Source organism: Scyliorhinus canicula, chromosome 10, assembly GCF_902713615.1.
Source record: "Scyliorhinus canicula chromosome 10, sScyCan1.1, whole genome shotgun sequence".
Lineage (NCBI taxonomy): Eukaryota > Metazoa > Chordata > Chondrichthyes > Carcharhiniformes > Scyliorhinidae > Scyliorhinus > Scyliorhinus canicula.
This window is the reverse complement of record NC_052155.1, coordinates 106,201,846-106,214,338: the sequence shown is the minus strand read 5'-3', so window position 1 is coordinate 106,214,338 and position 12,493 is coordinate 106,201,846. Positions and strand designations below refer to the sequence as shown.

Here is a 12,493-nt window from a genome sequence, read left to right as displayed (position 1 = left end):
TTCCAATATTCCAAACAATTAAAGGGCAGGGAGTGGGCTTTCCATCCAATTGGGGATGGGTGGCAGGCTCCCGATGCTGGAAAGCCAGTGGGTGGCCCTGCAGCATTCAGTGAGCGGCATTCCTACCTGTTGATGTGGGAGCCGTCAATGTGAAGGTGCAGAGAGCGAGGGACATAAACCGCTAAGTTCATTTTATTTTTCAAAGAATGTCATGATCCCAAAGAGCAACCTCTCCAGGGATGGCCAATGGCCATTACTGTTGTGGTATGGGGGGGGGGGGCTCCCTCACTTGATCCATTGTGACCACCCCCACACACACAGCCCTTTCCTGCCTTGAGCCCATCTTATTAGCCTGGGCCTGGACTACTGCACCAGTTCGTGTGGGAATGTTGTAAGGCAGGAATTGGGTTGGTTATTTGTTTATTGTGGGTGGGGACGAGGTTCCTGACATGGGTGTGGTGCAGTTGGGAAGGGAGAGAGGGCGGCAGGTCTGGAGGGGTGTGCGACCAGGGACTGGCTTAAAAAAGGATATGGTTAATTGGCACGGGAGGGGGGTGGGGAGCCCCTGACCAGGCTGGTCACATGTAACGCGTTGAATGGGCTGGTTAAACGGTTGCTTGTTTTCGCTCACTTGAGGAGCTTGAAGGCGGACGTTGTGTTCTTGCAGGAGATGCATCTGAAGTTGGAGGATCAGACAGGCTGAGGAAGAGATGGGTGGTGCAGGTCTTTCACTCGGGCTTCGGTATGAAGATGAGGGGGTGGCTGCGCTGGTTAATAAGAGAGTGGCTTTTGAGGTGGGGGTATTGTGGCCGGTCCGAGGGTAGATATGTGATGGTCAGTGGGAAGCACGAGGGGATGCTCGCTGTAAGGAGACAGAGGGTGGTGGTTGATGGGAAATGTTCAGCCTGGAGTTTAGTTACTAGTGGTGTACCACAAGGATCTGTTTTGGGGCCACTGTTGTTTGTCATTTTTAGAGTTCCATCTGGTGAAGACAGGTGGGCTGGAGAGAGTGATGTAAGTGTTGCACTGCTGTTTAAGTATGGCGCTGGGACCTTCAAACCTGCCAACTGGCATTTAGCTTTCAGCTCCCCCCCTTCTTGAATACAGGGGTTATATTTGATACTTTCCCTTCTAATGGAACCTTTCCAGAATCTAATCAATTTGGAAAATTGACACCAATGCATTTACCATCTCATTAGCCACTGTTTTAAAGACCCTGTGGTGAAGCCATCAGGACCCAGAGACTGGTCAGCCGCTGTTCCATTGGTTTGCTCACTACTGCTTCCCTAGTGATTGTAACTTCACCAAGTTACTCTCTCTCTCCCCCCCCCCCCCACCTTCCAATTTACAGCTATTACTGGAATGTTTCTTGTGTCCTCTATAGTGAAGACAGAAGCCAACTTTTGTTCATTTCACCTACCGTTTACTAATTATCCAAAATTAACTCCCCATTCACTTTACTTATTCTGTTCTGTTTGTATACCTATAGAAATTGTTGCTATCCGTTTCTACATTCCTAGCTAGCTCCCTCTCGTACTCTAATTTCTTTCTCCTGATAAACCTTTCAGTCATTCGCTCTCATTCTTTATATTCTGACCAATCATCTGACCACTCATCCATGCTTTTTCCTTAAGTTTGATGTTTTTCCTAACTTCTGTAGCTAACCATGAACGATTAACCCTTTAGAATGTTTCTTTATAGAAGGAATATACTTATTCTGAGTATTCTGAAATATCCCCTTAAATGTCTGTCACTGATTCTCTATTGATCTATCCCCTAGCCTAGTATCCCAGTTCACTTCACATAGCTCAGCTTTCATGCCCACATTGTTGCTCTTATTTAAGTTTAAAACACTAGTCTTAGACCCACTCTTCTCCCTTTCAAACTGGATGTGAACTTCAATCATTGTGGTCGCTGCTGCAGAGAGGTCCCTTTACTCTGAGATGAATAATTACTCCTGTCACAGTACATAATATCAAGTCTAATATAACCTGTTCTTTGGTTGGTTCCAGAACATGCTGTTCTAAGAAAACATTCTATGAACGCCTCATACAAGCTGCAGCTGCCAATCTGATTTTTCCAGTTTATATGTCAATTAAAGTCACCCATGATTATTGCCGTCCCTTTGTCACAAATGACCAATATTTCTTCTTGTGTATTTTGTCCTACATGGTGGTAACTGTTAAGGGGCTAATAGACCACTCCACTAGTGACTTTTGCCCCCTACTATTCCTCATTGCCATTCAAACCGATTCCCCATTCTGATCTTCTGAACTAGGATCATCCCAACTATTGCACCAATACTATCCTTGATCAAAAATGCTATCCCTCCACCTTTACCTAACTTCCTGTTCTTCTTGAATACCATAGGCGGGATTCTCTGCTTCCTGGCGGCGATTTTGTAATCGATAATCGGGCGGAGAATTCCTTTTTACAACGGAATCGGGGGCGCCTGTTTTACGCAGGTTTCGCATGCTCCGCTCTTTCTGAAATGGTGTAATCACGGCACGCGACACATGCCATTGGGACGGCCTCAGGGCGTCACCTGAAGACCCTCCCCTGATGCTCAGCCCCCGATGGGCCGCGTTCACGATTGCACGGGGGATGTGTGGTCCCAGCCATGCGGGAACTCGGCGTGTGGCTACGGACAGCGTCCAACGCTGCCACACCAGCGTGCGCATGCGCGGCCACGGACCCGGCAATTCTCCGGCCATTTATTTTGTGGAGGAATGCCATTTTACGTGGTGCGGCTGCTAGCTCCTCACCGCAACATCAGTGAGGGGGCGCCGCCGATTTGTTTCCACGTAAAACGCCATGGATACTTAGCCTCAGAATCGGAGAATCTGACCCCATATATCCGTCAATATTCAGGATCCAACTATCAGATCATATTTATTTATTTCAATGTGCACAATCAATTAGTTTACTTTATTATGAATGCTATGCACATTCAGATGCAGAGCCATTAGCTTTGTCTTTTTGCTATCTTTATAACACCCAGAGTGTGATTGAATGGCCATGCTGTGCCTGAAAAGCAGTGTGCCGTGACGCAGCATGGCCAATAGAAGTTGGGAGATCCCACTCCCGGGATCTACCTGGCTCGCAACCTTAGCGAGATCTAATGGGATCTCGCGAGACACTGCAATGTAAATCTCGCCAATTGTGGGCAATATCACTTTTTAGTAAATCTGCATATTAAAGTGAGACAGCTCATCTCATTTTAATATGCAGATTCCTGAGTTACCCAAGGCATGGAATCAATCTCCTTTGCCTCAGAGACCTCGGACGAGTGCCGGTCAGTACTGATCTCCAGTAATGGGGAGCACGGAATGGCACTCGTGGGGGTGTCTCTGGCACTGCCAAGGTGCCTGGGTGGGAATGTCAGCTGGCATGGGCACTACCAGGGTGCCAGTTTGGGATTGCCAATGTGCCAAGCTGGCACTTTCTGTGTGATGACGATTGAACCGGAGGTGCCATGCGTGGGTGTTGGGAGATTGTGGGTGTGTGCCAGGGACCCGCCCATAGTGCATTGGGGCTTGGGGGAGGGTCGAGGGTCGCATTGGAGGCCTTGGAGATCAGGACGCCATTTCTTTCGCCATACTGAGGAGTTCTGGCACGCGGAGGGCCTCAGTGCTCAAAACGGGGCTATGTGCGGGCTTGGCATCAAAACTGATTCTCCGGCCAATCGCCTTTCCCGATTTTGGCACCAGCCGACGGAGAATCCCGCCCACAGTGTCTTTTCACCTTTGATACCTTGTGCCCGCTATTTTGTTTGAAACCCTCTCTATTTCCCTAGTTATGTGGTTCGCAAGGACACTAGTCCCAGCGCAGTTCAGGTATAGCTATCCTAAAGGTATAGCCCCTACTTTGCCCAGTTCTAATTTCAGTGCCCCACAAACCGGAATGCACTTCTCCCATACCAGTCTTTAAGACACAATTTCAAATCCCTAATTTTATACGCAATTTTTATACCAATTTTCGCGCTGATCAGGTAATAATCCAGAGATTATAAACTTTGAAATAATGCTTTCTGATGTAGTGCCCAACTCTCTGTGCAGAATCTTTTCCTAGTTTGATCTATGTCATTGGTACCTACACGGACCATGGCAATTGATTCCTCCCTCTCCCACTGCGTGTTCCTCTCCAGCCTGAGCAGCTGCCCTGAGCCCCGACACTGAGCAGGCAACAAAGCCATTGGAACTCACTCTTTGCTGCAGGGAACAGGGTCAATCTCCCTCACTATACTATCCCCTGCTAACACTACATTTCCTTTTTCTTCCTCCAAGGTGCCTGGGTGGCAATGTCAGCTGGCATGGGCACTACCAGGGTGCCAGTTTGGCACTGCCAATGTGCCACGCTGGCATTTTCTGTGTGGTGGCAATTGGACCGTAGGTGCCATGTGTGGGTATTGGGAGATTGTGGGGATTCCAGCCAACCTGGAATTTAGGGCTTTACACTTATCCCATTCAATGGATTCGGTCCTTGAGTCATCTGCAATGGTAACTCCACTCCATCTGAGCCCTCTGAAGACAATTATCACCCAAATGCCACAACCTGCAGAACCTCTTTAGATGCAACAGTCTTGATAGTACAGATTCTGCAGCGATTCCTTTATCTTTCTCCTATAATAAATTTCATCAAATAGTCTGGTTAGCTCTTACAAAACTGAGGCATAACTATAGACTTGTTCAATCTGCAACCTCCTCCTAACCCTGTCATGGAAGATCCCATTGTTTACAGATACTTCCATGTATACATTGACTAACATGACATCCTTCATATCACTTCATCAAAAGTTTACCAAAAACAACTCTATTGCAACTATAATTTTAACGAAAACCCATCTTTTTCCCCTTTGTGGTATGTTATGATATATTGGCAAGGATTCTCCGACCCATCCCCTGCCGGGTCGGAGAATCACCGGGGGGAGGCGCGAATCCCGCCCTGTCACCCCGACGCCGGAGCAGCGCCAACCACTCCGGCGTCAAACTAGCCCCTGAAAACCTGGAGAATTCCTCACTTTCGGAGGCTGTTGGCGCCGGAGTGGTTGGCGCCGGTTTTCCCGCCGACTTAGTCCCCAGAAGGGAGAATCCCGCCCATTACCTTTTAAACTTAGCCAAGTGCTTTGGTTGGTTACTACCCAAGCACTAATCTGACAAATTTCATGAGGGTTTTCTTTGGATTGAGGTTGGCCTTGCTAGATGGCAGCAAATTTTGGTGATGGATGCATGCTGAAACTCTTGTGTTGCTCTGAGGACAGATGGCATCTGACTTCCCTTTTTTCAACACTTTTGCCTGTCTACCTTTGTGAGTAAAGCATCTTATAATACGTATGGGATGTGAATAGTGAACTCTTCAACACAGTAAATGTAAGGTGGTTCTAAGAGGCAGATGGTACATTTTGGAAGATGTTGCTGATTTGTCTTGCCTTATTTGTTAAAGTTACTAAATTCCTTGTTGCATTGTGTAACATACATGGAATAATGAAGTTAGTACTTGCTGCCCTGGGTACCTCTTTCCACTGTATCAGATTTCTCCTTCAAACCCAAATTGGGCCTCTTTCCCCAGGTTTATTTGTCCCAAAAGCACTGATCAGTCTGAAAGGCTGAGTGCTCTGTGTCCTACAACAAACCTCTGAGACATATTTCAATCTTCTTTTCTCAAAAATATACACCTTTAAGCTGCTTAAGTCCTATAGCAACTCCCATCCCATAGTGATGAGCTCCCAAATGGAGTCAATAAACCTGATAATATTTAAATAAACATGGAAAATGTGGCTGGGTTGGCAAGGGGACAGTCAGGTGATCAGAAATACTATTCCATCATAGTGATCCCATTAGGGAGAAAAATCCAGAAGTTCTGGGAAGTTATTCTATTTTGCAGAAAGCTACAATGGCTGAGCCCAAATGTCTTCCAACATTCATGCATGTATGCTTTCCACTGAGATCACTACAGTTATGAAGACAGAATCTACCTAACCTTCCCCTCCTGAGCTAAGGGTCACTTGAGGGCCAGCTGTATTCCCCAAAGTCTGTCCCATTTGAGATCAGCAGCTCAGCACAGATATGGGATTGCCCTGGGATAATTGGGGTTCATATTTAGTGGGTTTACCACTGAAATCATGGGATTTCTCATTGTGATAAAACACAAATGGTGAATATAGCAGCTAGAAACTAATAGTCATTTGCTCTGAGTTATCTTACAATCACTTTGTAAAAGTGAGATTGTTTCACATTTAGAGCACACATTTAATTATTAGCAGACCAATTAAAGTACCAAGGCAAGTAATTGAAATACAACCATATAACTTGATTTTATATGAAATTATATTGAGTTCCACACCCCTGATCAAATTACACATACATTCCAGGCATGGAAGGGAAATTGGGACCAAGACCTTGTGCTCTACAAGTGAACTGTTTATCTAACCAGTCAATGGGAGCGGAGCAGCAGGCTCGGGCTGATCCAGGGCAATAAACTCTTTAATGGAATAATCTGACAGAATTTGAGTTAGAACTTTTCCCACATTTCTCATCACGTTGCTAATTGTACAACATCACTGCTGTACACCTGTTTTTACAATAAAACCTTAAATTGTGCACATGTTTTTGATTTGTGCATTCATTCTTAATTTGAAGCTTTGCCACACAGGACTTGCTCCATGAACAAAGCTTAAGGGCAACTTCAGAAACATGTTCCAGAGGCTGGCTCTGCATGGCAGCAAAAACACCTTGATTGTACCATTAGTAGCATTCTAAGTCAAACATGCCAAGCTTATACAAGGTTTTTCCTAGACACATTAGCCCTTGTGCTTGGCATTCATTAGGTTGAAAACGTCGAGGTTTTATTGAAGTTGCAATATCACTGAGCTTTGTAAATCATCCATAAGAAGGAAAAACTTACAGCCAAGTGGTTTCTAGCTTTATGAGGTTATCGTAGCTCTGAAATGCCAACCAAAATATTATAAGGATTAGGAATCAACAGGGTTTAGATGACTGCATTTGTTTTCTCCTTGGTTATAGGCTATTCCTTTTTCCTCTGAGGAATCTTGATGTAAAGGAAAACGAATTTCATTGAAAACATTAAAACATTAATTAGCTAAAGAAAGCATCCAGCTGTCCCTAAGAAAATATTCCAATGAAAATACACTGCAGTTTCTGGAAAGCTTTGATATTTGTCACTAGTTATTAACATCAATGCTTGAATAAGTACTACCTGCTGAACAGTCTCCGTTGGCAATGGATCATTTCCCTCTTCTGCTGCCAATACAGCTGTGTTTGTGGGTATTGAACCTGCTGGATTTATTGATGGGGATGTAGCTCTGGCAGTATCTTCCTGTTGTTGAGACTGTTCCACTTCAGTGTGAATCTCTTCAGTTTTTTCTGCTTCCACTTCTTCCTCTTCTTCTTCCAGTTCCATTGTCTCCTCTTCAACTGTGGGTTTAAAGAACACAAGTTCTCATGTAGACCTGATTTATTCTACTTTAGTGCTGTGCTACTGCATAAATATCAATCAGCTGGCAGCAACAACAATGCTAAATTGTTGGCTCGCCCTGACAATGGCCGCAGCGAATCCTGTAATAGTGTTGCCGCCAGCCATCTGCATAAAACCCAGACGCCGGGAGCAGGTGGCACTAACGTAACACTCGGCAGAATATAAAAGCAGCTTGGAGCTGAGTAAACAATCAGCAATCCTGAGATTGTGTTGGACGATTTACACTGTGTGCTATGCCCAGAAAAATTATGAACATGTTCTTTATAAGTGATTTATAATTTTGTTACCCACGTCACAACTCAGGAATTTTGCCCGACAAGATATTGGGCCTAAACATCTAGGCCCTGATAAGGGCATATTAACAGTGTAACTCTGAGATGCTGACAGTGGTTTGCAATCTGAACTGGAACACAGATCTACTGGATTTACATTGCTCACATCTTCCCTCCCAAAACAGGTTTTGGCAATCAGGTGGGGCAGAGACATTGCATCCATTAAGTTGATGGAGGATTTTGGGACCATGTCTGAGGGAGTTCCCAGGATGCACTGGGAATTCAGGCTAGTTCACCATCCATTTTAGTTCAGTGAGACCCATACCTGCTGACAGAAAGAGAATGCCAGGCCCATTGTACTGTCCTTAAATGTTCTGTGGTCCAATGATCCATCTTGAAGAAAATGTTGAAATTACTAGTGGAAGGCATCCCAGAATTTTAAACAAATTTTCATTTTCAGGCGATGATTGGCATCTGATGCATTTGAAGCATTTTCTATTTTTATTTCTATTTTCTAGATTTGCCCTTTTATCTTCCCGTGCCTTATATTGACCTATGTTGACCTGAACATGCCTCACTCTGCTTCATGTTCTTTCCTTATGTTTTACCGGAAAATTCAAAATTTATTTGTCAACCAGAGGAATCTAGCTGTCCGCATACATGAAACACAAAATATTAGCATGTAGGTATAGCAAATAATTAGGATGTCAAATTGAATGTTGACCTTTATTACAAGAAGGTTAGAGTATAATCTCTTGCTACAATTGTACAGGATGTTGGGCAGACCACACCTGGAGTGCTGCATACAGTTTTGGTCCCCTTTTCTAAGTTGCAGTTGACACAGTTCAGAGAAGGTTGATTCCTGTGATGAAGGGGTTGTCTTAGGAGGAGAAGTTATGCAAGTTGCCCTTATACTCATTGGCGTTTTTAAAAATGAGACGCAATCTTGTTGAAAAATGTAAAAATTCTGAGGGAGTTTGACAAGTAGATGTTGAGAAGAAGAGTTGGAATGTAGAACTAAGGAAACATGATTTCAGAATCGGGGATCAACCATTTAAGATGGAGGTGGAGAGGTATTTCTTATTTCAGAGGGTTGTGTATCTTTCGAATTTTTTATTGCAGAGAACAATAGAGGTGAGCCATTGAATATATTAAAAGCTGAGATAGCCAGATCTTTGAACTACTTAGAGTCAGGGGGCAGGATTCTCCGATTTTCAGGCTATGTCCTGATGCCATCGTGGGAACGGTGGCGTTTTACGACTGAAAATTCGGCGCAAAATGGCCACCGATTCTCTGTTTGGTGGGGGTCTAGCACGCAGGCAGTGTAGAGCACCCGGCTGTAGCTGCCGAAACGGCCAGAGAATTGCCGGGTCCGTGGCCATGCATGCGCATGGCGGTGGCTTTCAGCGACTGCGCCGTGCAACATGGCGTTGGCCCGTGTGGACCCAGCCTGCCAAATAGTGCCCCCCCTTTAGCCGGCTCAACCACCAACAGTGCCCCCAGCCCCTGTCAGAGTCCCCCGTGACCGCGGATCGGCTCTCCCCTGACTGTGGCGGCGCTGGACTGAGTCCGCAGCCGCCACGCTGAGTTCCCGACAAGTAATAGCATGAGAGACCCATGCTGCGAGGACTCGGCTGGTTGGGGGGGCGGAGCATTGGGGGGAGGGCCTCAGGCAACATCCTGAGGCCATCGATACGGCATGCGGTGTACTCCTAGAGTATGGCGCTTTGGAGGGGGCAGAGCATCGCAAAAGCACCCCGATTTCGGTGCGAACGTTGGTTCTCCGGCCGATCGCCGAATGCAATTTTGATGTCGGCAACCGGAGAATCCCGCCCAGGGACCATGGAGAACAGGCAAGAAAATAGAGTTGAAGCCAAGATCAAATTAGCCATGATCTTACTGAGTGGCGGAGCAGGCATGAGGGGTCAAATGGCTTATTGCTGTTTCTATTTCTTAATGTTCTTATCAATGATTTATAATGTGCCCATCTCCCCATCTGTATGGATCAAATAACCACCAAATTATGGAAGGAAGAGTTGCTCAGTGAAGTAATGATGTGTATTTTACATGAGAATTTTATTCTTGGAATTATTGGATCTTCATTTCTATAATGCATTGCATATTCTAAGGCAAATTAAAATTGATTGTTTGAATAAAAATCTAACTGAAAAATGTTCAATAACAATAGAGATAATGATCAACTTTTATAAATGTAGGGCATCACGGTGGCACAGTGGGTTAGCTCTGCAGCCTTACGGCGCCGAGGTCCCAGGTTCGATCGCAGCTGTGGGTCACTGTCCGTGTGGAGTTTACACATTCTCCCCATGTTTGCGTGGGTTTCGCCCCCATAACCCAACGATGTGCAGGCTTGGTGGATTGGCCATGCTAAATTGCCCCTTAATTGGAAAAAATAAGTTGGGTACTCTAAATTTATTTTAAAAAACCTTTTATAAATGTAATGTGAGAAACATAATTTTCTTTTCCACTATCCTTTTAGCACTGTGACCTGGGCTGCAATTCAGCATCACCTGTCAAGATTGATGACTATGAGGGCCTAACCAATAATGATTTTAGCATCTCCATTTCTGCAATACAAAATTACCTTTCCGGTTTCCTCGAGGTGCTTTGTTTCCTCCCACGGTCCAAAGATGTGCAGGTTAGGTGGGGTTACAGGGTTACGGGGATAGAACGGATGAGTGGGCCTGGGCAGGGTGTTCTTTCAGAGGGTTGGTGCAGACTTGATGGGCCAAATGACCTCCTTCCGTACTGTAGGCATTCGATGGAATTCCCTAACATCTGCAAAGATGTTCAGGGAAATAGAAAATCAAATGGAGTTATGTCTTGTTGGTCTAGTGTTAATGGAACTTTCACCTGTACTGCACATAACTTGAAACTGTTTATTTTTGTTACTGCCTAAAAGTAATGCAATATTTTGTTCCCTAACACTGATCTCAATTACTCCAAGAAGAGAATTGCCCATGAAGGGAATGCAAGTTGGAGGAAATAAGTTGCAGTGTTGCTGTCACCAACCCACTTTCTCTTTAAGCTTGGCTCACCTGTGTTGAAAATAGGTAACAGAAACATATGCTCCATCATCAGTGGGGTTTTGGGCCAGAGTGGGGTGGGGGGTGGGGTGAAATTGAAATGACGGATTTTCCTCTGGGTGCCTACCCACCCCAACGACACAGCAAATTATACTACCTTTCTCCCAATTCAGGCTATTAAGGGCCTATTGGCCACTTATGCGCCGATTCCCACCCAGCCTCAATCTTTAGGCTGATGGGAGAAATGAACTTGCGCGGGTGAAGACCAAAAATCAACAGAGTTAGAACTCCAGCAGGAAGGCGCCTCTATGAGAAGCCCTCCTCTCTGAAGTTGGGTACCCCACCCCCGGCCTCAGGGCCTCCCTCCCAACCCCCCCCCCCCCCCCCCCCCCCCCCCCCCCCGCCAATGGCCTCTCCCCCGAGACCCCGATCGACCTGTTTGCACCACCTCAGGCCTTCCCTGCTCTCCCCACCCTGGGGCCCTTGATCTTACCTGGGCTTCCATTGCCCGGACTTGTTGCCCAAACTTATGTCCTTCTGCATTTCGTCTTCTGTCCACTGCAGCACAGTCAGTGCAGGGATTGGAGAGCTGCCTCTCTAAGGCAGAACTTCTTCCCAATTCAGGGATGGAAGTACTGCCTTCAGCCATTTAATGCCCATTCAAGCATGAAATGGGCGCAGGCCACCTGGAGTCATCGGGGATGTGTTCCCAACCGACTCTTTGGATGGTAGGCAGTGAGACCCCCACCATCTGAAAAATACTGGCCATAAAATGTGCAAGTCAACCAACATCTAAAAGAGCAGGGTAAGTTTTTATTTTCATTTCCAGGCCTGTAACATGGTGGGACAGATTACCCACTCTGCAGAATTTGCCTACTATTATTCCTCTGTTTTCAATGGAAGGGACGGGCTGCAAGGGTGCCAGTGTTGTTGTCGGTTCTATATCAGAGGATCGACTCCGCCAGATTAATCCCCATGTGGTAAAGATGAAAAGGTACTCCACAGTCTTTAGTTGAAAGATTAGATTCTGATGAACAAGTTGTGACCTGACCGAGCAGTATGTTCTAGTTTTATTTCAGAGCAGTTACATTCCTATGTGAAACGAATATCGATTAACGAGTTTTCTGATAGTTTTCTGGTAACAACATCTGAAGGAGCACAAAATACACATCCTATTGTTTAGCATGAAAATTAACTGATCTAACTTTATTATGGAACATATCCTCACATTTCTGGAAGTCAATCTCCCAGAGAAGCCTTTCTTCTTTCTTAAATTCAGCTGAAAAGTGATCCATATTCTCAAAGCCACGTTCTATTTTCTCCATGTGTGATATTTTCAATGCTTCAGAAATCCTAAACAAAAAGTCATAGAGTAAATGCATATCTGCATTGAAAGTAGGTTTAAAGATAACGGTACTTATTTCAAAAGAAAATTATTAAATGTCAGCCCTATGTCGCTGGGTACTTACTTTTTAGTAAGAGGTTTTGTATTCTGTAACAGAAAACACATTTTTATTATATATACCCTTCAAAACAAGTATTTAATTCATCAGGAAGGATAGAATTACAACAGTGCTGTGGAATACTAGAGGTGATTCATTAACATTTATCAGAAATGTCTTTCCTGTTGTTTTAATAGTGGCATTAAACCTCTGCTAAAATAATAGAGGAGAAATTTAACTA

General features: G+C 45.0%; 1 protein-coding gene across 1 annotated transcript in view; it reads right to left on the bottom strand.

Annotated features, from left to right (window-relative positions):
• LOC119972579 (tripartite motif-containing protein 54-like) overlaps positions 1–12,493 on the bottom strand; it is a 155,101-nt gene that overhangs the window by 18,986 nt on the left and 123,622 nt on the right. The window contains exons 6-8 of the mRNA XM_038809498.1: positions 12,280–12,302; positions 12,039–12,163; positions 7,216–7,433 (exon numbers count right to left, since the gene is read on the bottom strand). Of these exons, the coding sequence (XP_038665426.1) occupies positions 7,216–7,433; positions 12,039–12,163; positions 12,280–12,302 (366 nt within the window). The remainder of the gene's footprint in view (positions 1–7,215; positions 7,434–12,038; positions 12,164–12,279; positions 12,303–12,493) is intronic.